The sequence below is a fragment of the Theobroma cacao genome, chromosome 2 (genome assembly GCF_000208745.1).
Source record: "Theobroma cacao cultivar B97-61/B2 chromosome 2, Criollo_cocoa_genome_V2, whole genome shotgun sequence".
NCBI classification, from domain to species: Eukaryota; Viridiplantae; Streptophyta; class Magnoliopsida; order Malvales; family Malvaceae; genus Theobroma; species Theobroma cacao.
This window is the reverse complement of record NC_030851.1, coordinates 32,212,108-32,232,526: the sequence shown is the minus strand read 5'-3', so window position 1 is coordinate 32,232,526 and position 20,419 is coordinate 32,212,108. Positions and strand designations below refer to the sequence as shown.

General features: G+C 36.0%; 1 protein-coding gene across 1 annotated transcript; it reads right to left on the bottom strand.

Annotated features, from left to right (window-relative positions):
• On the bottom strand, positions 618–18,270 carry LOC18609476 (cell polarity protein mor2). The gene is made up of 18 exons (XM_007044604.2): positions 18,154–18,270; positions 17,901–18,019; positions 16,470–16,588; positions 15,464–15,509; positions 15,127–15,199; positions 14,986–15,043; positions 14,322–14,417; positions 12,257–12,374; positions 11,903–12,169; positions 10,447–10,548; positions 9,903–10,260; positions 9,705–9,818; positions 7,807–8,447; positions 7,510–7,706; positions 6,720–6,942; positions 5,455–5,574; positions 4,406–5,173; positions 618–3,930 (listed from the first exon to the last, which is right to left on the bottom strand). The coding sequence occupies exons 2-18, from the start codon at positions 17,994–17,996 to the stop codon at positions 874–876; spliced, it is 6,453 nt and encodes a 2,150-aa protein (XP_007044666.2). The 5' UTR covers positions 17,997–18,019; positions 18,154–18,270; the 3' UTR covers positions 618–873.

Genomic DNA, 20,419 nt, shown 5'->3' with positions numbered 1-20,419 from the left:
TACTTATGTCACCAAGAACCATTATAATGCGTGAAATGGAGACATTTCTTCCCTCAAGGTCTTATAGGCTTTTATCAGTACGCAACAACAGATCATTAAATTGTTTGAAATATAGACATTTCCTCTTAAGGTACATAAAGACTTAATCTCCTAAACAGTTTTATCTCGTCATGACCATATACAAAAATTGACTCATGACACACAACATAGAGTAATGATGCTTACTCCAAACTGCTAACGTAGCTTAACCATGGATGCAATATAACGCTCCTTATTTTCATCATCAGTTGAACTGTAAATTGACAAATGTCATTGCAAGAGAAACGAAAATCACATTCTCATTGTCATCAGCAATGTTTTTTTGAACCATGGAAATATCTCATTGATAAGCCTTACAATTGATAAGCTTCGTTCACTTCGAAGCCTGTACTGCAGATCCCAATTAATAGGATTTTCCAACTCTCATTGCAAGAAACCTTTGGTAATGTCATAGTACCTCACACTAGAATTATAGCCATGCCCGCCATATAGCAATTATCATCACTGGTACTTTGGATCAAGAAGAAACACATTAGCATAAATCAACAAAAACAACTGGAAGTTTGGTAGTAACAAAAGAGAAGGAATGACAAAAACTTTGATTGAGAGCATTTTAAGAATTATAAAATTATCAAAAATAAGTGATACAAGGGACCTGGAATGCTTCCGCTGCCTAAAAATATTACAGCCCTAACTACAACTACAGATTTATGATGCCTATTTACAGAGCCAGGTCCCAAGTTTTCCCAGTGCTTGATCTAAATTCTAAAGTATAATGTAAGCTACCTTAACATTAATGGCAAAAGAAAAAGGAGTAAAATTAAAAATTACATGTCATGGGTTTCCAATTGTGGTCACAAAAGGCACCAGCCTTCGATACTCCCTTCTTCTCCCCAGGGCGCAGCTGTCGAGCACCCGCCCAAGGATCAATCGGGTGTTTTGCAAAGCCGCCTCTCTAGGTGTCATACCTGACTCCATGGAAACAGCTTGTGGAACTGATGTAGAACCTACCCCAAAACCTGATCCCATAGCATACTGTAGTGGCCCACTTCGAGCCTTAAATGAGGTCTGAGGAGCTAACATCTTTTCATCTGTCCCATTTTCAAATGTCCCTGACTCATGTGGGTGTGAACCAGGCAATGAACTACAGCTCTGCAAAAGAGCTTCTAATACACTTAGTGCCTCCCAGCACAAAGTGCTCTCCACTAGCTGGGATACAATTGCATACATGTGTGGGCTCTGAGCTGAATCCATGGGAGTGTGCTGGAGCAATGCCTTAAGCATGAGCAGTATTACACGTTGATACTCAACTGGACCTCTCTCCAGTAGCCGAAGTAAGTGTCCAAAAGCCAGAGCTGAGTGCTTAGGGAACCATTCGTTGCATAACAACGGTGAGACACAGGCAAGGAGGTTATCAATGCTTTTGATCTCACCTCTGGAGTAAGCCATAAAAACAGTAGCTAATTCATCCAGTGATTCTGCTCGACACCAAATTGAAATGTTGGCAGTAACAGAGCAGGCTTTGTGGTACTGTTGTTGGAGAGGTGAAGCTGGGCCCACCAATGGGTCTTTGCAAAGCTGTAAGCAAAGCCAGGGAAGCAATCCTGTAATGTGCATCAGTAGTCTAGTCTCACGATCACCAAATATAGAGTCACATGAGTGCACTGTGATACGAGAGAGGACCTCAATCGCTACACCATGACTAACAGTGGACATGAGTCCTTTAAGTACAAGAGGCTGCACTCCTTCGAATGCTGGCAGATTGCCACTGGTTGCTGGCAAGTCATAGCCCCTAGAATCCATCCGCTGAAAGTCCCCAATATCAACATTATCGAGCTCATCTCTAGGCATGCTTGAAAGGAGGACATTTTCAATTGTTCTGTCCCGGAATGATAAACGGTCAATAACTCGCGAGAAAAGCTCAAGAACCTGGCAGTAGACATGAATGAAATCTGTGTGCATCATGGCCACGCAACCCCAAAAAAGTTGTGGGTAAAGTATCACCTTTTCTGGCTCCATGTTCTCAACCATTACTTGCAATGTAAGTAAAATTTCCATAATGAAGCCCAGAACAGGAGGTATTGGATTTCCCAAGCATCTATGTAAGCAACGAAGGAGTAACACACATGTGTCACTTGTAACACTAGGCCGCAATGCACGATAGATCTGGTGAGAACGACAGGCAAGGTGTCTTGACGTGCACTCCATAGCCCATTTGAGTGCCTCAACACCCCAAGTCTCACGAAGATCTCCCTGGAAAAATATTGCATCAACCATACTCTGAACAAGGGCAGACAGAAGTGCAGCACTAGGAAGCTCAGTCCTTGTAACTGTGGGGTCCTCATTCTCCCACATCATGCTCCCTCGCTTTGACTGAACATACTTGATCAGACTGACAACCTGCTGTTTGTTCTCTCCATCACTACTTTCAACCTCATACAGCTCCAGGTGTCGACCTGCAAGTGAGTATAATAGATTAACAAGCAAATGCTGGCAGTGCTCCAGTACAATATCCTCAGAGCTATCCATTGAAACAAATGTGACATGAAAGAGCAGAGGCAAGTGCTCGCGGAAGTCTTCATCATTCTCATAAGCAATTTCTGCAAGTAGAATCAATGCTATATCTGCATGAGTAAGTGAGTGTTGCTGATGCCCTTGCAAAGCTGACTGAAGTTCTTTAGCATTGACACCGTGCATACCAACCGCAGAATGCAAGATATCTTCACCAGAGTTTGGAGTGTCAATCAGGTAGTCTCCACTGTCCCGGGAAACATGGCGGCTCCGTAAACTTCCTGTGGAACTTCGAACCCCCATTAAAGGCCCTGACATGTTTACCAATGCTGGAAGGAGCTGACCTGACCTGCCTGCAGTTACTGGAACAATGTTTAATTCTGGAGGCATAGGACTTAATGGGCCTGAGGCACTTCGCCCTGTAACACCAGCTGTACGCCAACTCAGGCTTCCACTAGTATTTCTCAATGGACCATCAAGCGAACCACGGACAAGTAATGGTGACATATGTGGCTGGCTGTCAGCAACAGATGCAATCTGGGCCGCTGCAGGCCCCTGAGAGAATTCTAAAATAAAATTTCCATTGGCATCAGCCCTGTTTGCACCTGGCCCGATTAATTCAATGCTATCTTCCAGCATCCGCTGGGACAGCTGGTAAACTAGGTGATCAATTGTACGTTGTGGACATATACGTGCTAGATACAGACTTACTCGCTTGGCAACTGAGAAATATGTGGCAAACGCACCACTTATTTCAGCAGATGCATTTGAATCACAATCCTCAATTCCTTTTGTAATCAAGAAATCTAAAACTGGACTAATGTTCCGCGGCTTGCTGGCAATTGTGCTCCAAAGTTTCTCAATTTCATCAGGAAACTGATCTCCATGCCTCCATGTCACATAATAAAGACTTTTTAATAATCTTTCACTCCAACCTGAGTCCTTGAGTTTCCAAAAATTCAGGTTTTCAATCCAAGGGGCCATACAGGTTAACACCTGATGCTGAGCAATTATATCAACAGCATCAAGTTGTCTCTGCATGATCTCTTCACAGAGGAGCTGGCTCAACTCAGGGTGATCTTTGGCTAGTTTGCATGAGAGCTTGTATTGAAACTGTTGGTAGGAATCAGGGAGATTACCAACAACAGCAGCTCGATAGCTACCAGAGCCTTCAGTGCCATCTTCAGCCCATTCACGTACAGAGAGAGTCTCAAGCATCTGAAGGGCATCATCACGGATTTGCCTAGATGGGTCCACTACCTTGTAGAGGATCAGGCTCAAGAGCCTTTGAATTTGACATTTTGGTATCTCTTGTCGCATATAGACCTCAGCCAGTACACTGAAGTAACCATCGGCTATAGCAGGGTCTGAATAATAGCACTGAAAATCATTAAGTTAATTAGTTCCCCACAAAGTGAAATTATTAAATACAAACATATAGGCCCAAATGGAAATAAAAAGAACAATGCAGCATTCCCAAAACCTATGTAAGAGAAATGTGTAAGGCAGGAAGAAGCCCAAAGTTTTGAGTAAATCATAGAAATTGGCATATAAAGAAACACCACTACAAAAAGGAAAGTTACAGAAATACGAAAACGACTTTATAAGTTTTATTTAAGATAATTATAGAAAGATAAAAACCTCATCAACTTCCTATTGCTCAGAAGATCAGTGAACTTAAAAAGCAAAAAAAAGATCTGTAAACTTGACATGGTCATCATCTGGCTACCACTATGTAGAAGCTTTAAATGATTTTTATAATTGGAATACAACTGATCCAACAATCACTCATTCACTTCATAGTTCTAAATGCATCCGCTGTTTGTCAGTAAAAGGTGCCTATATAGTGACATACCTGATCAATGCAAGCCGGAAACAGATCCAAATTTGAAAGAAGAAGATTTTTCAAAGCCAATTTTGCTAATGCAACACGATGATGGCCACCTTTATGCCTATCACGACCAGCAGCTCCACGTCCTTCTCCTGTGTATTTGGAATAAGATGGGGTTCTTGGGTCAACTGGCGAGTAACCATATGGGGCCTTAGGTGCAGGCTCATTGAATAAACTATTAATCCAAAATATAACCCTGCCACTCATTTTTCTTGCATTGTCATCAAAACAAGGCCCATACAAAAGTGAAGCCATAGCAGTCATAGAGGCCCACTGGATTGCCTCGATTTGTTCACTCAATTCTTTGTCAAACGAAATTTTGTCCACAGAATCTTTTGACCTGTGTGAAGTCTTGTACCGTTCAACTTCACGTCGATAGTCACTAACACCATCCTGTCCCCATGTACTTCCTGTGTCGTCACACCAGGGTAGAAGCATATCAAATAATCTCTTCCTAATTTTAAGATCAAACCTCTCTGATCTTGAATCCACAAATTCAGGGGCTAGAGATCTTAAAACCGAAGCAAGTGCATAGCGGAGTGGTTGTGTTTCTTGAAAGCTCTCAGCAGATGCTTGTCCAATCTGTTTAGTCGTGTCTTCAATAAACCTTAGATAATGGCGACGGAACACAGGCTTTCGGCCCAAGAATCCTGGCCAGATGTTCTCAGCAACGGTGCGATAAATATTGGCAATATGGACTCGAAGGTCCTCACGGCGCGTCTGTTTTTGACTCTGCATCCAAAGGGATGAATACAAGCATTTGGAATCAATTCAACTATTCATTAAACAAGAATTAATTGTTTATTTATATCATTGAGATGGAAAATAGATTTCAGCCCAAGCTGATGGAACTTTTGCTTAGAATAGCATCACTAAAAATAAAAAAACCAGAGAGGGAAAAGAATACTCTTGGTAAAATCTTCAGAAAGAGGTCAAAATAACAACTGAGCTTCATGAAATGAACCAAATTTTATATTAAAGATGTATTTGAAGTGGGTACAGAATAGGTATACCTTCCACTTTGGTTTTCCCTCTGATTCAGAAGAAACCTCATCAACAAAAGATGTGAGTTCACTAAACATGATCTCACAAGATTCCAGGTGTGAGTGCCCGAGAGCCATGGTGGCAGCATGCTAATTTATAAAGGAAAGCAAACCAATTTCAGCAATCAAAACAAACTTAGAATCATATAGAGTAACAAAAATTGAAAAGAAAACATGCATTAATACTTATCCCAGACTACTTCTATCCTTAATACTTCTAATATCATGATGGATTTCAGGGTTCACCTCTTACAAACCTCCCCCCCCCCCCCCCCCCTCTTCTNNNNCAAACCTCCCCCCCCCCCCCCCCCCCCCCCTCTCTTCTCCTCTATATGTCAAGATACACCAAATTGAAAGAGAGAGCAATTAGCTAGCAAAATTTATTCGTCATAGGCAATTGAACTGTCAAGCAGTGTACTCAATTAGACTCTATGCATCTATCATGCCTTCATACAAGTAAGTATCATCCAAGTATGTATTTTAGTATGGATATAGGGAGGTACTAAATAAAGAAATTTCTTGTAAGCCATAAATACTAGGTGCATCCTCATATTCTCCTATCGCCTCCCATCAAGAGTTAAAAAGTAGCCCTGTCTCTGTAGCAAACCTAAGCAAGTTGTCATCTTCCATAAGAACCAAGAAAAAGACAATGCAAAATTTAGGCTCATTGTTTCAGAAACAAGTTAACACTTGCAAGCAGGCAGCTAAGTATATTTAGCAGAGACACATTAGTTCAAGGTACCCAATACAGCAACCATGAAATGGCATTAAAAGACCTACAGTTCATTCAAATTTTTGTATGTATATAAAAAGTTCTCCATTGGGATTGAATTCAAAACTTCCAAATTTGGATGGATCTAACAACACAGCTACTCAAAGTGAGCTAAAAGAATAAAATAGAACTCAAAATTACCTAACCTAATTCATACAACATCTGTTCACCTTCCCCTTTCTCTTCTTTGTCTCATCTATAGTTCTTTCAAACATGAAAAACCTACCAAGAAACTGATTGTCAATTGTAGCCATTAACATTGATGACTCACAATCCCCATTGAACAGTATGAAAAATTGAATAAGAACGCTATTGGATACTGTATTACAAGCAAAAACATACAGATGGCACTTTTACCCAATTCTCATGTTCTAGCAGAAACAGTGTCTCAAGATTAGTGTACTCAAGAGATTTATGCATTCAACTCTAATAAAGTAGAATCAACTCTTTAGCATGTACTTACTATGTGTGCTTCTGATCCAGATTTCAGAGAGGGGAAAATAAGATGGTAAAGCTCTCTTGTTGCAGCTATGCTTCCAGTTTCCCTACTATCCGGTGGACATGAACATACAAACATTGCATACATGAGCCACTGATCCAGTTTGTTATCTACATCTTGAGACTGATGAGCTTTTCCACCTAACTCAGCAGGCGTGATATGAGCAAGACGTTGCAAAACCTCCACCCTGCCAAGTGAGAACGGGTTAGAAGACGATCCATAGATTCATTGCAGTCTTAAAACTAATTAACCAGGAAAATGAAAGCAAATAGCAAATAATTTCCCCCATTTTGGAGCCAAAGATAGACAAAAATAAAAGCAGTTTCCAATGACAATTGATGTTCACTATACTCTATGCTAACCAATTATTCTTTGGTAATTTTTACATGTTCAAAAAGAAATTGCAGTAATGCTAAATTAAACATCAACCAATTAGCTCATTTAACGGACATAAAGCTACCATCAATGAACAAACATCAAAGTCTGCATGTTATTTCCATAAAGCTGAAACAATGAGACCCACATAACCACAAAATGTATGAACCATAGATATTGTTTTCACATTCTTCCACCCCTCAAATACTAAAAAAATGCCCAGGGCTTAAGTCTAATCTCCATTAGGTTTCATTAATTGATAATATTACCTGTCAAAAGAACATCCCATCAATTCTAGGCAAAACATAATGACATTATTGCAACACACATTCCTGGGCAAAAACATGTAACAATTACATAATTATCTTATTGTACGTACTTTGCATCTTGAACTGAGCTAGGGCAAAGTTCAGCTGCATACTTGACGATCTCACTAAGACACCTTGCCCATCTGTTCTTATCAGGACTCTCAAATATTATAGACTGAAGAGTCACCTCAGGAGGAATTACATCAGATTCTCGTCTGTAATCAAACAGACGGCCAGAGTCCCAGTAACAACTCTGAACTATGTCATCCTGCAATATTTAACTTAAAGTTCAGAATACATTGCACTTCATAGAGAAATTAAAGAAAATAAAGTCATATAAAGGGAATCATAAACTAAATATAGCCCACCCCATGTTCTTCCAGCACATCAATTATAAATATAGGTTCAGCTTCATATCTTATACTATGATCTGGCTGCTCACGAAGTGTAAGGTCTCGTATGTCATTCCTTAAGGCACGTACACAGCGCAATAACTCCAATGCTGTGTGATGGATCTGGCTATCCACGGAGCTAAGAAAGATAAGACCAACTGCATCTATCTCTGATGCACGAAACTCAATAGCTTCCCCTGGTTGATGGAAAGAAGACTTCTTGAATCCATTGCTTTGCTGCAACATACGCTTAGCATCTTGAGCATCTTGAGCATCTTGCTCCAGTTTATCATCAATCAGACAAGCTCTCCAAAACCGCATAAGTTCTAACAGTCGCCCCAATGATGTTTGAATCAGAAGAGGGAATTCATCAGGTAGTCGGAGGATGAAGTTGGCCATCCCTCTCATAACTGCAAAGCGACGATGAGGAAGGTACCTTACAATCCGGTTCAGTACCTGAACTGCTTCCTCACGAACACCAGGATCAATGCTTATACCATGTTGAGGTATTATTTCAGTTATCTTATCACTTCGGCCAACTTCTTCAATTAGGTAAGGTATGCACTTGAGCACTGACCGGAACAAATATCCTTGAGACTTTTCCTTGGTTACAGCATCTGGAAAGCATAGAATTCACATGGCACGTGCCATTGCATCCAGATAAGGGGAAAATAGAAGTTAAAAGTGGAAACCTAGCATTCATAGCAGCAACAGATCTTGAACCAAGTAATTTGAGAAAGAAAATGTTTGATAGATGCTCAGGGTGAAAAAGAAAAGAGTCAATTAGTCAAATAGAAATATTTAGTTGACAGAAGATGAGCAGAACCATAACAGAATTCATACTTTTTATCTGTACTTTCTCTACAGTACAGACAATCTTTGTAGCAGGTAAAATCTTAGTCAGAAACATCAGCATGTAATTCTAGTAACATATATGCCGAACTATTTTTATCCCATCTCCAGATTTCAGTACCGTTTGACAATTGGTTCCCATTCTAATTTGATTGACAAATAGAGGAAGAAATTTTTCAACCATTGCTAGGTCGCAGATAAAGGTTCTAGACTACAGAAAACAGAATTCACTTGACTGTACCATTTACTCTTCATTTTTTCAGTGTTAAGCATGAATAAAATTGGTCATCTCTAGTATCTTCCATTTTTGACCTGAAAATAACCATTTCATTTTCTTTTTCTGACTCTGCCATAATAGTGTCTAAACATAAATTCTCTTGCATAGCTAGGTATAATCACGCTTGCTCTGGCATATGTAATGCATCAATTACTTATGTGAGTGTGTGTGTGTGCGCACGTGTGAGAGAGAGAGAGAGAAACTGAAGGAGAAATAAGCCGCGAAACAAAAACCTAGAATATGAGTAATGATCATCTTTGATAGACAGATTCAAGCAGTCTTAGGTCAGCTCGGTTGAGGAAATTGGTTTGAGCAAAAATCAGTCTAGCAATCACACTAAGGCATATCTCCTGTCTAATTTTCATTAAAAACAAAACTCAACTAGTTTAATTCAGTTACACACATGATCGATTGCTGCCTCATATTGGGCCAAGACTTGATTCACAGTCAACTGCCACAGTTCAAGATTTGCATGTCTTCAACCCAAGAGTTCAACAAATAAATTTAGAAAATGACAATAGTTTAGCGGGAAGCTGTTATCTAGCCATTGTTATGCATTGTTAAGGTGACTTAGCAATCAAAAAATGGAATACAAGTGCCAGACTGATCCACAAACAAATAAACCAAATGCTAAATATACAAATTTAAGGTTTCTTCGTCCCTTTTGACTTCATGTCATCAGAAGCCAAATTAAGTTAGTTTAATACTGATTCTACAGTCAATAAGATCTTAGAGAAGGAATTACCTATTGTGGTCCTCGAAGAAGTCAGAAGAGCCTGGCTATAGGTTTTATGGCAAGACCTTAATATTGACTCAATTGCAGCCTTCACTTTTGGGATATAGTGGCCTATATCATGCCCTGCTCATACAACATAAATGAGGATAATGACTGGCATGAGATCATATGACAATAATTTGCATTATACAACCAGTTATCAATTACCTTTAAATATTTCCAAGCCAATGTGCTGGCTTGAAGGTGACATAACAATGGCAAGCAAAGCACGTAAACCAATAACTTTTGCCTCACTTGGACTATCTTGCTTCAGCAATTCTAAGATCATATGGTTCATGGCAAAATCAAGGTTATGTTCTGCTATAGTCACACAGAATTCAACAAGTTTATCATGTTGTACATCCTGAGTGAGCATTCCTTTCCTCAAAACTGTTAAGAGTTGAGAAGTTACACTATCAAGGTAATCCCATATACGATTTGGGGGTTGATTAGCAGCATGAACACTCAAGTAGAATCTCAAAACTCTATGAAGACAGTCCAAAGCTATGAAACGATGATTCTTGTCCTGCATAAATAGCAGCAGATGCCGTGTTACATGGACACTTGAAATAAAAACTTGTAAATGTGGTTGGAGATCAGAGCCCCCAGAAAAACCAGCAGGAAAAGCACAAGAGGAGTTGGGAAAATCAACCAAATGACTGTATGAGTGATCTGCCCATCCCCCAGACCATATAAATAAAAGCAAACTTACTCGTAGAAGCTTGTAGAGTTGCTCCATGTGAGAGCTTAAGTTGTTGTGGAATATTTGAGGATCACCAAGACAGAGAAGAAGAGTCACCAAAGGATAACCAACCTAGTACAGAGAATTGTTCATGTGAGAGAAAGCATAAACACATGCGGAAATATAGAGAAAAATGAACTCGGTGTTTGATAGACAATTTTAAAATAAAAAAAAAAGTTAAAAGAAAGGATATTATCATCCTGGAAGCAGGATGCAATATAACCCTCTAGTTGTGTTCAAACTTTATCAATAAGAAAAACTTACAATATTCTTAAAAATTGGGAAGAATACTTTTCAAATAAAAATTTCACATTCTAAACTAAATATGGATACGTGTGTATGCACAACTGATTATCTCTCTTGATTAGGTTGATGCAAACACAAAATAGAGTAAACGGTGCAAAGTTGTTAAATAGGCACCTCAAGCATGCTAAAGAACAAAAATCGTGTCATAATCCAACAAAGAAAAAATGCACTACTTAAGAATTTTGCTAAAATGAACAGAACTCCTGAATTATACATTATTTCAATTGTATCCCTCAAACCTCCAGTTTAACAATCAAGCCTCTTCAACTACATTAATAGACGGACCAATGGTTCCTGTCATTTAACATCCAATCAATTCTTTGATGGAAAATATCAACAAGAAGCGCAAGACCAAGCTTAATAAGGAAAATTTGAGGCCTGAAGTATTTTCCATTTGAAAAAGTAACAGATCTAAAACGAGAGAATCTAATTGACTTGTTTCACCCATGAGGGTATGCGTTTGCTGAAAAGGAAATCAGAGAAATATACATGAAATCAACCCAATTGAGAGTCTTAGTGAACTTTGCTCTTTCAATTTAATAAGCATTGAAATTTAAAAGGAACTAAATTCTACACTTTCACTGTTTTTTATGAACTCTATGGGGAAAGAAGTGATAGGATCCTTAGAAGGGAATAAAATGTTTTGTGACTGCTCTGAATATTAGGAATTCTGCAGAAAGTTTATTCTTGAGATTTCTCTTCCTTTGAAAATTCATTTACTAATTTCCTTCTGAAATTTTTCTATATGAATGTTGAGCACTAATAATGGAGAAAATCCAACAACCTACCAACAGAAACGTGACATCAAAAAGAAGTTCGACAATGTAATGTTTCTTTCACCAAATAAGGCATTTCGTGATTTTATAATCAAGGGAAAGATCATTTTTTCTACTGTAAGCCCTTTCAGGTGTTTAATTAGAGTTTAGTCAATTTATTCCTATTTAGAATTTTTGGGACAAGCTATATAATTTCCTTTTTTTTTATGGAACTAGGGAGTGCTCTTTTCCTCTGCCATGTAGTAGATAGAATTATAAACTGACCTCTATGCTTTCATGTTACAAGACAACCAAACAATTGGAAATTCCAAGAAAAACCAGTAGGTAAACAAAGATGCTCTTACAGCTATATGTTTACTCTGTTTGTCCATCCAATGCATGAGATTCACTCTGATTCGCCCAACAGCCTCATACCATAGAGTAAGTGCGGGCTCTACACCTGTAGGAGGCCACTGGTTTTTCCCCCCCTCAGCAAGTGGTGCTAGGATGTTTGAAAGCATGTTGCATAGTGCATGATGAAGCTCACTTTTCCGTTTATGTGGAGCACGGTTAAGAGGGTTTGCTTTTGCCACAAAAGAGGCTGATGCATTCAGTCCTCCCTCAGTCTTAACCTGGCAACTATTTATTGTCATACACTGGTCCTCATGATGCCTTTTTCTTTTAAGGAAAAAAAAAGTAGAAAAATATGATATGCATACCCCTAGCTTCAGGTAGCGCATCCCATTTATAATACTAAGTGTTTCACTTCTGGTAACATTAGTGTCTATCCGACGAGTATTCAGTTCCATGAAAAAGCGCTCAGTTACAGAACTAAATCTGTGAAAGAAAAGCAAGGCACAATTAAATATATATATATATATAGATGAAGCTTCATTGCAGACATGCCACAAAGTATTGATGACTATTTTGAAACCACATTTTTGGCCATAACTTAGATCTTTGACAAGTCAACAAATCAATGCATCTGGAAGCCAGAGGCTACTAATAAAAATTCCCTTTTGTTGGGAATGTGGGGGACTAGTGGCAGTGAAAACACTTATAATGGTTTTCTACAAGTACTAGATTCATCATAAGGGAAAGGTGCGGGTGGGGCACAACAAAGTACACAAAAAGTATGCAAAAAAGCAATAAAAAGAAGAGGAAAAGATCTGACGCACAAATTCTATAGATTAATTGTAGAATGACTTTAAAAGAAAAAAGCAAAATAATTGGAGAAAAAACTCCTAAGAACCGTGGAAATTAACTGAATGCCCTTTAGTATTGTACTTTATTCGCAATGAATTGCTTTATAGCTTTTAGTAGACCAACCTAACTTCTCAAATAAATGCCTTTAGTGTTGTGCTGTGGTAACAAATGAGAACAATAATATAAATAGAGCCCAAGGAAAAGAAATTACACCATAATATAACACCCTCTTCAAAGGAAGACTACATAAAATATACCATTGACATTCTTCAAAAATCTAACAGTACTTCATATGCCTACAAATGTTGATAATCTACAATTGGGCTTTATTTGTACAAATGGACCATTAAAATATTTTTTATATAAAATATAATATACATATATTATTTTCCCAACTAGAATAACTGATATCTAGATTCAGTGATGAGAACTTTCTAAAATGCAGAATCATAAACTGAAGAAAATGAAAAGACAGCAACTAGAATATAAAAAAGGATCACATGTACTCTAATATAATTGATCAAATAGGCATCAACTATAAAGTTTGATATTTAGGGCGTGTTTGATAAAACATTAAAAATCAATGAAAAATTGTTGAAAATCTGAAGGAGTCAAAAGCTACTTAATATATTATATCAAGTCTTATTGAAGGAAAAAATTGTTACATATTTACATTAACCTTATTTTCTTTCCTTTTTAACTATTTATTTTTCCTTTTTGAAACTATCTAACGTAAAATTTTAGAGAAAATTATAGAAACATCTATGTAGTTTTAATTTTCAATAAAATATCAAACAATTTTATAGTACAAATTCAGCACTTAAATTTTTCAGATAAAAAATTCAATACTTAATTTTTCAGTGTTGAATTTTTTCACTTCATTGAGCAGCAGCTTAGAAAAGAATGATTGAGAAAGTAGGAAACAATATCCAACTCAGTTATTCACCCACATGTAATTCCCAATTACATGAAGGCATCAACTAAAAAGCTTGATATTTAGAAAACAATGATTAAGAAAGTAGAAAAAGATGTCCAACTCAGTTTATTCACCACATATAATTCCCCAAGTATATTAAAACCACAAGGATCTTCTTGTGCATAGTAGATTCAGGATAAAACAAACAGCTAACCAAAGCCAGTCACATATAAACTCTTCCCTTCATCCTCATTAATATGACCTTTCTTTTTTGGTACATGTAAGAGCCTCTTGGACCCAGGGCTACACAATAGAAGGTAGTTTAGTCCTATTCCATAAACCTAAAACCCACTCCCAAATGTACAAATTTGAGACCTCCAAAATAAACCCTAAGATCTTTCACACAAAAAAAATGGTATAAATCCCAAGGTCTGTCTGCCGGGATGCCCCTTAGTAGACATTATTATATCATTTTTTGATATACAAAATCTACATCTTATGCTTTTTTCCTATGAAAAGGGGAAAATGTCATCTTACAAATTTCTGTCAAAAGATTTCATCATAACTAAATATTCAGAAACCATTTTATTAATGGTATAACAAGTACCAAATCACAGACAGTTCTATCAAATTTAAATGTCACCAGATAACAATACAGCTACCTGATCCGAGATAAGGCACCTAGGAGTTGAGCAACTAAGTCAAGAAGGAGACCCCGCAAATCAACTAGTGAGGGATACTCAACCTGGCTAACAACCCTGCAATAAGACTTTATTGTTAACTCAGTAATCCAGCAAGATCATGCATAAGTAAATTGTTCAAGCTAAAAACCTATCCCTTGGCTGTTATTTTCTATCATATCAAATGTTGTACAAAGAATACTGAAAACACAGTCTATCAGTTATTATTGGGCCAAGCAATGGGATTTTTTTTTTTTCCTTTTCAGTTCAGAAGAAAATGCAGCCAAGCAACGAGAATTATTTTGGTGCTTTTGTTTTCCTTTATAGGGTAAGGCAGGTGACCAACACTACGGATGCAAGGCATAAAAATGGAATCTCTGCAGACTAATATTTGTGACAAATGTCAATATAACATCTATTTGATGGAACGTATAGATGTGACTAGCTGACAACGTTTATATCTTAAACCAACTTCTTTTATGCAAACCCATATTTGAATACTTCAATGAACATAAATATAACATTGAAAATTAACACAACATATGCCTAGAATTTGTATATAAAACTTTAAGGCACTAGTGAAGCATAGAACGAAATCGACAACTTTGGTTTAAGATGGTCCAAGACTCATCCTTAGCAGCCTTACCTGTCAGCATTTATTAGCCAATCGAAAACAAAATTTTCAAGACCAGACCAAAGCTTCTCTGCAAAGTAAACATACCACTTCATTGAATTATGAGAAAACCAAGTACAATTACAAAAGCAAATAATAGGGAAATGAACAAACCAGTAAGTCCCTCCTGTGGACAGCACTCAACAAAGCGAATACAAGCTGAGCAAAAAATGCACTCCACAGCAAGCTGATCCCCATGGAAAGAGAACATTTAACTCATTGCGAGTTTAAGCAGATTAGTGAGAGCCCTTCATTAAACTCAGAAAACTAAAAGGTAAATATCCTTGTGTAGTGGGTTTCTGTCTACACTCATTTTCAGCTTCCTTTCAACAACTACCTTTCTGTGTCTTTTTTTAAGTTGTAAAAAGGCAATCTTTGCAAGCCATTAAATGTAATAAAAGTACATTGAGTTTCAATGGAATAAAATCTGTAGCTATTAACGCATACAAACCTTTCTCTGGAATGTAGATGCATCATTTGCGCCCTTTGGGGATTCACTACAACCAATATTCCAAAAGCAAAAGTAAGATAATGAAAACCTAAAGAGATAAAACAATTAAAACTTGATGACCACATGCCATGATAGAGTGGCATTACCTTCTCCTCCAGCTGTATAAAGAAAACATGAGACGGTTTATTAATGATTGCTGACTACAGCTTCTCATAAAAAACAAACCATCGGGATATACCCCTGCTAACATACCCATTTCATTGTTTGTAAATTGGACGTGAGAGAAAAAATGTGAGAGAGAACTGGTATTGTATGTTAGTTGCATCTTTACAGTAGCCAGTCCGGTCTCCAATAGAGGGTTTTTCAGTAAGTTTTTTAATTTAAACTAAAAGTGAAGGTTGAGAGAAGTTTTACTTTACACAAGGAATTATATTAATATATTGAAGTGCAATCAACAAAAACTTCATCTTATCCCATTTTATGGGCTACCAAGAAACCTGTCAACGTCTACAGTTCTCTCTCCAATATCATCAAACAATATTGTAGCTAACAATTATATAGGGAGACAGCTATTTTCACCCATTTAATTGCTTGAAAATTTGACACAAGAGAAACAATTTGAGGAAATAGAAAACTGGTACTGTATGTTAGTTGCACCTTTGCAGTAGCAGTCCAGTCTCCACCAGATGATTTTTCAAAAAGTTTTTATTTAAACTATAAGTGATGGTTGAGATGAGCTTTATTTTACACAAGAAATTATATTAATATTCAATTACTGAAGTGTGATCAACAGAAACTTCATTTTATCCAATTTTAAGGGCTACCAGGATACCATCTTAACCTCTACACTTCTCTCTCCATCATCATCAAAAGATATCATGGCTTATAATAATACAGGACACAGATATTTTCAAGACAAGACACCGTTGGGAGCTAAAAGGCATTCAGGAATAAAAGTTTGTGAGAAGCAAAAAAAAATGGTAAAGTAAATAAGCAAATGATTAACCTTTCTCGCCATCTTAAAAGAGCTTCTAGAAGAGGAACTGGCGTGTGTCGTGCAACCATAGCCAACGAATCTAGTACTTGCTCATAAGCAGGGTCAGATGGTCGAAGATACTGTCCATCCTGCAGATAACAACAGGAAAGAAGAACATAAAATATTGAGATAGACATCAATCCAATAGGGCAAAATCACCATTCATTAGTTGAGAGAGAACATGAAAGTCTCATCAACGGCATACTTTGGTAATATTTTACAGCTAAAGTTGCCACAAATTACCAAACAAAAGAGGCAACCTTCCCATCCCACGGTCCAACTCTCAATCCCCTTTTTATGTTTAAGCTAATTACTCCTCTGTTTAGATGAGAAAAAGGATAACATTTATTATCCTGATCTCCAAGAATCTTATTGTAAAACTCCTTCTCTTTATCAAGCCAAGAATCTAAGTCCTAATAGAATATCACTCTCTTCAATGGTAAGGCAAAAAGCCAATATTAGAGATGAATGGAGAAATGATCAATCAAATTCTATTAGAGATGAAAATGAGAAGAAGAAGAATATGTGAGCCTCTAGCTTTTGAAAACAAATCAAAATGACCAGAAATCGTCTGTGTTTCTAGCTAGCAGATGCTCAATCTCCAAAAGCTCCTTAAAGGTCACTATATAGAGAAAATTTAAAACCAATGAGAAACAAACTCAAAAACTATTTTTGTATATAACCAGGTTTATCATAAGTTAGCAGAGTTTAGGCAAAGAAAAAGCTTCTACCACATTGGAAGCTTATGGATCACTCGCCAAGGTCTCTCTCTCTCTCTCTGACCTTTTGTAACCCCCATATGAGAACATAAAAGCTGACATATCAGCAAATCCACTACCTTCCACCATCCACCAGGTTTAGTCAAACCTCACATAAACAAAGCCAATCCACGTCAGATGCTAACCCTGAAGTCAAACTACTTCTAATCCATCTTCAGCCTTAAGCATGACATTATGATGCTCAAGTTAAAAATTGATAACTACTCCAAGAGTTTACTCATTAAGAAAGAGCAGCCTGCTAAACTCTCTTGTTATTAAGCACTAATGTATGCCATCAAATGAAAAGCTCCTTAATTCACGGACCACTCTTACAAAACAAAATCTCCACATGTTTAAAATTCTCCATTTATCCGCAAATTACATTTCTCTTAAACCTCTTTTCATATTCAAATCCACCACAGGCCTTATACTCCCCCACACTGAATACCACATAACACTAATATCCAGAATCTTTTATCACTTACATTTTTTGAAGAAAAGGTCTTTTGTGATAAATACCATTGATTCAGTAATTAAAAATAAAAAAGCTTAAACACACTTTTTCAATACTCATGATTACTATCAAATTCAAAAAAAATTAAACATTACGAATAAACAAATAGAGAAATAAGAGAAGAAAAACCTGAGCCTGAGCCGTTTCGATGCGGCGCCGAGCGAGAGGAAGAAACCGCTGCAGCAACGCATCTACAATCAACTTGGCAGCACTTCCTGCCTTCATTTTTCCTCACTTTCCTTTCCAACCTACAAAGTCATTGGCATTAGTAAAATAAAAATTAGGGCTCAAAAAACAATCACTACTTCAAAAAACTTGAAATTATGGATTCCACTTGCAAAATCATGTAAAGCCTTGAGAATTCAAACTGGGAAAGAAGTACCCGAAAATTAGGGTTATAATGAACAATAAGACATTGCAGTTTCGGGAGAGAGATTGATGAGGAAGATCCGAGTCCTGCTGTTTTTCTTTTATCTTTTGCTGATCGATGAAGAGTTTAACATTTTTTATCTCGCTAATTAAAAAATTGGGTGTAATAAACTTGCGATTGAGGAAAATGGAAAATTAAAAAATTATTACCAGTATAATATAAAAAAAAAGAAAAGAGAGAAAAGTCCAGGTTAGCATAAATAGAACTACTCTTTGGTGGAAATAAATAAATAATCAGAAAAAATGATTTGATGGATTCCAGCTGGATTTTCTTTTCTTAAAACCAGGAACTAATAATTTATGATTTATCACTATCACATTTGCCTTGAAATTTTTTTTGGTAAAATATCTTTATATCTTAAAATTTTTTTTAACTATAAAGAAGTCTATTAATTTTTAAAATAGATATTTCGTCTTAATAATATAAACATCAAAATTGTGAAAAAATTAAAATATTTTTTTATTAATTTAAAAAATTATTATTATATTTTTAAAAAATTTAAAAAAATAAGAAACATCAATTGCTACTCCCCAGCTCAACAGGGTAAAAGAGCATGATCGAGGCTCCCGGTGCTCCCTTAGGGAGCCCCAAATCAAGCTCTCTAGGAGAGCACCAAAGCCTTGATCAAGCTCCTTAAATGCTCCCTTAATGAGCTCGATCAGGGCTCCCTAAGGGAGCACTGATGCTCTCACATGGAGAGCTTCTTTTATTAATAAAAAATATAATAGTAATTATAAAAATTAATTAAAAATAAAATTATTTTTTTACTTTTATTACGTCAGTAAATTGACGAAAATATTAACAGTTAACTGACGGTTGGACTTACGTGTCAAGTGAAAAATATTTTTTTAGATTGAGTGTTTATTTCAAAAACAAATGAACCTTTGTAATTTCGATCAAAACTTAAAGAGTAAAGATATTTTATCCATTTCTTTTTCTTTATGGCCATTGATTGCCTTGGAGCTTCGTTGGCGTGCTTTTTTTTCTTTTTTTTTTTTTTTAATTTTATAAAGTTTTAAATATTGATTATCATGAATAATAAACAGGAGTGGCATTCAAAGGAAAAGAAAATGTTGAATTTAGTTCTCTCCCTATGTCAACACCATATATAAGTCGAACAAAATATGACACAATTTTAAATATTCAATCCCTTTTAGCTTTTGTTAAATTTTTTAAACATAATAATTAAAAATGTCTTATTCAAAAAAATTTAAATAAATTTTTATTTTTCCATTACATTCAATCAAACTCTTATATTTTTATTGTAAGTCATTTAAGTTCTAACCATTAACAATTAACTAATTATCATTTGTCAAAATATTACTTATTATTTTATATCACGTGATACTAAAGCGACATGCTAATATGTTATAGTGAATGATGACATTACATGACAATATAATCACATGACAAATTACCTTCTATGTAAGCATCACGTTATATACCACATGGTTATAAAATGATAAATAACATTATGATTAATTACAGTTAATTAACAATTAATTATAAAGACTTATTTAACTAAAAATAAAAAGTATAGAAATTTGATTGAATGTAATAAAAAATAAAAATTTATTTCATTTTTTTAAATAATTTAAAATTTTTTTATTATCAAAATTGACTAAAAAAGTGTCAATGTTTTTAAATATATTAGTAAATCTAATAATATAAAAAACTTCAAAATTAAAAATTGTTTTGAGCAGCATGCAATTCAAGCACAAAAATAAGCAATTTATTTAGTATGCCATGAAATGATTTGCTAGGTGCGCACTCCTTTTTTCTATTATTTTTAAATGTTCTCCTTGTTAGTAGTTTTTTTCTTTTTTTCTTTTTTTAAAAGATTACAATATAAGATTATCGTTGTATTTGGTGAAAATGGATTTTTAAAAAACAAAAAATCTAAGTCATTTTATTAGTATACGTGCATCGTTATTACTTGGTGTTGATAAAATAATTCTTTAACAAAAGAAAGCCATTTTTTTAGACTAAATGCTCAATTCAAGCTAAACGTTTGAACACGTTTTCAATTAAGGGTCAAACATTTCAATTATAACAATTAAGAGTTAAACGTTTTTGATTCCTTACAATTAAGGGCTAAGTTGACAAGTGGATGAAGCGTGGATAACAAGAGACAGAAAATCGCATGAGCTGATGACATGGTAGATGACTTGGCATGTTATCCAAACGACCCTATTTTGACCTCAATCCTACACTTAAT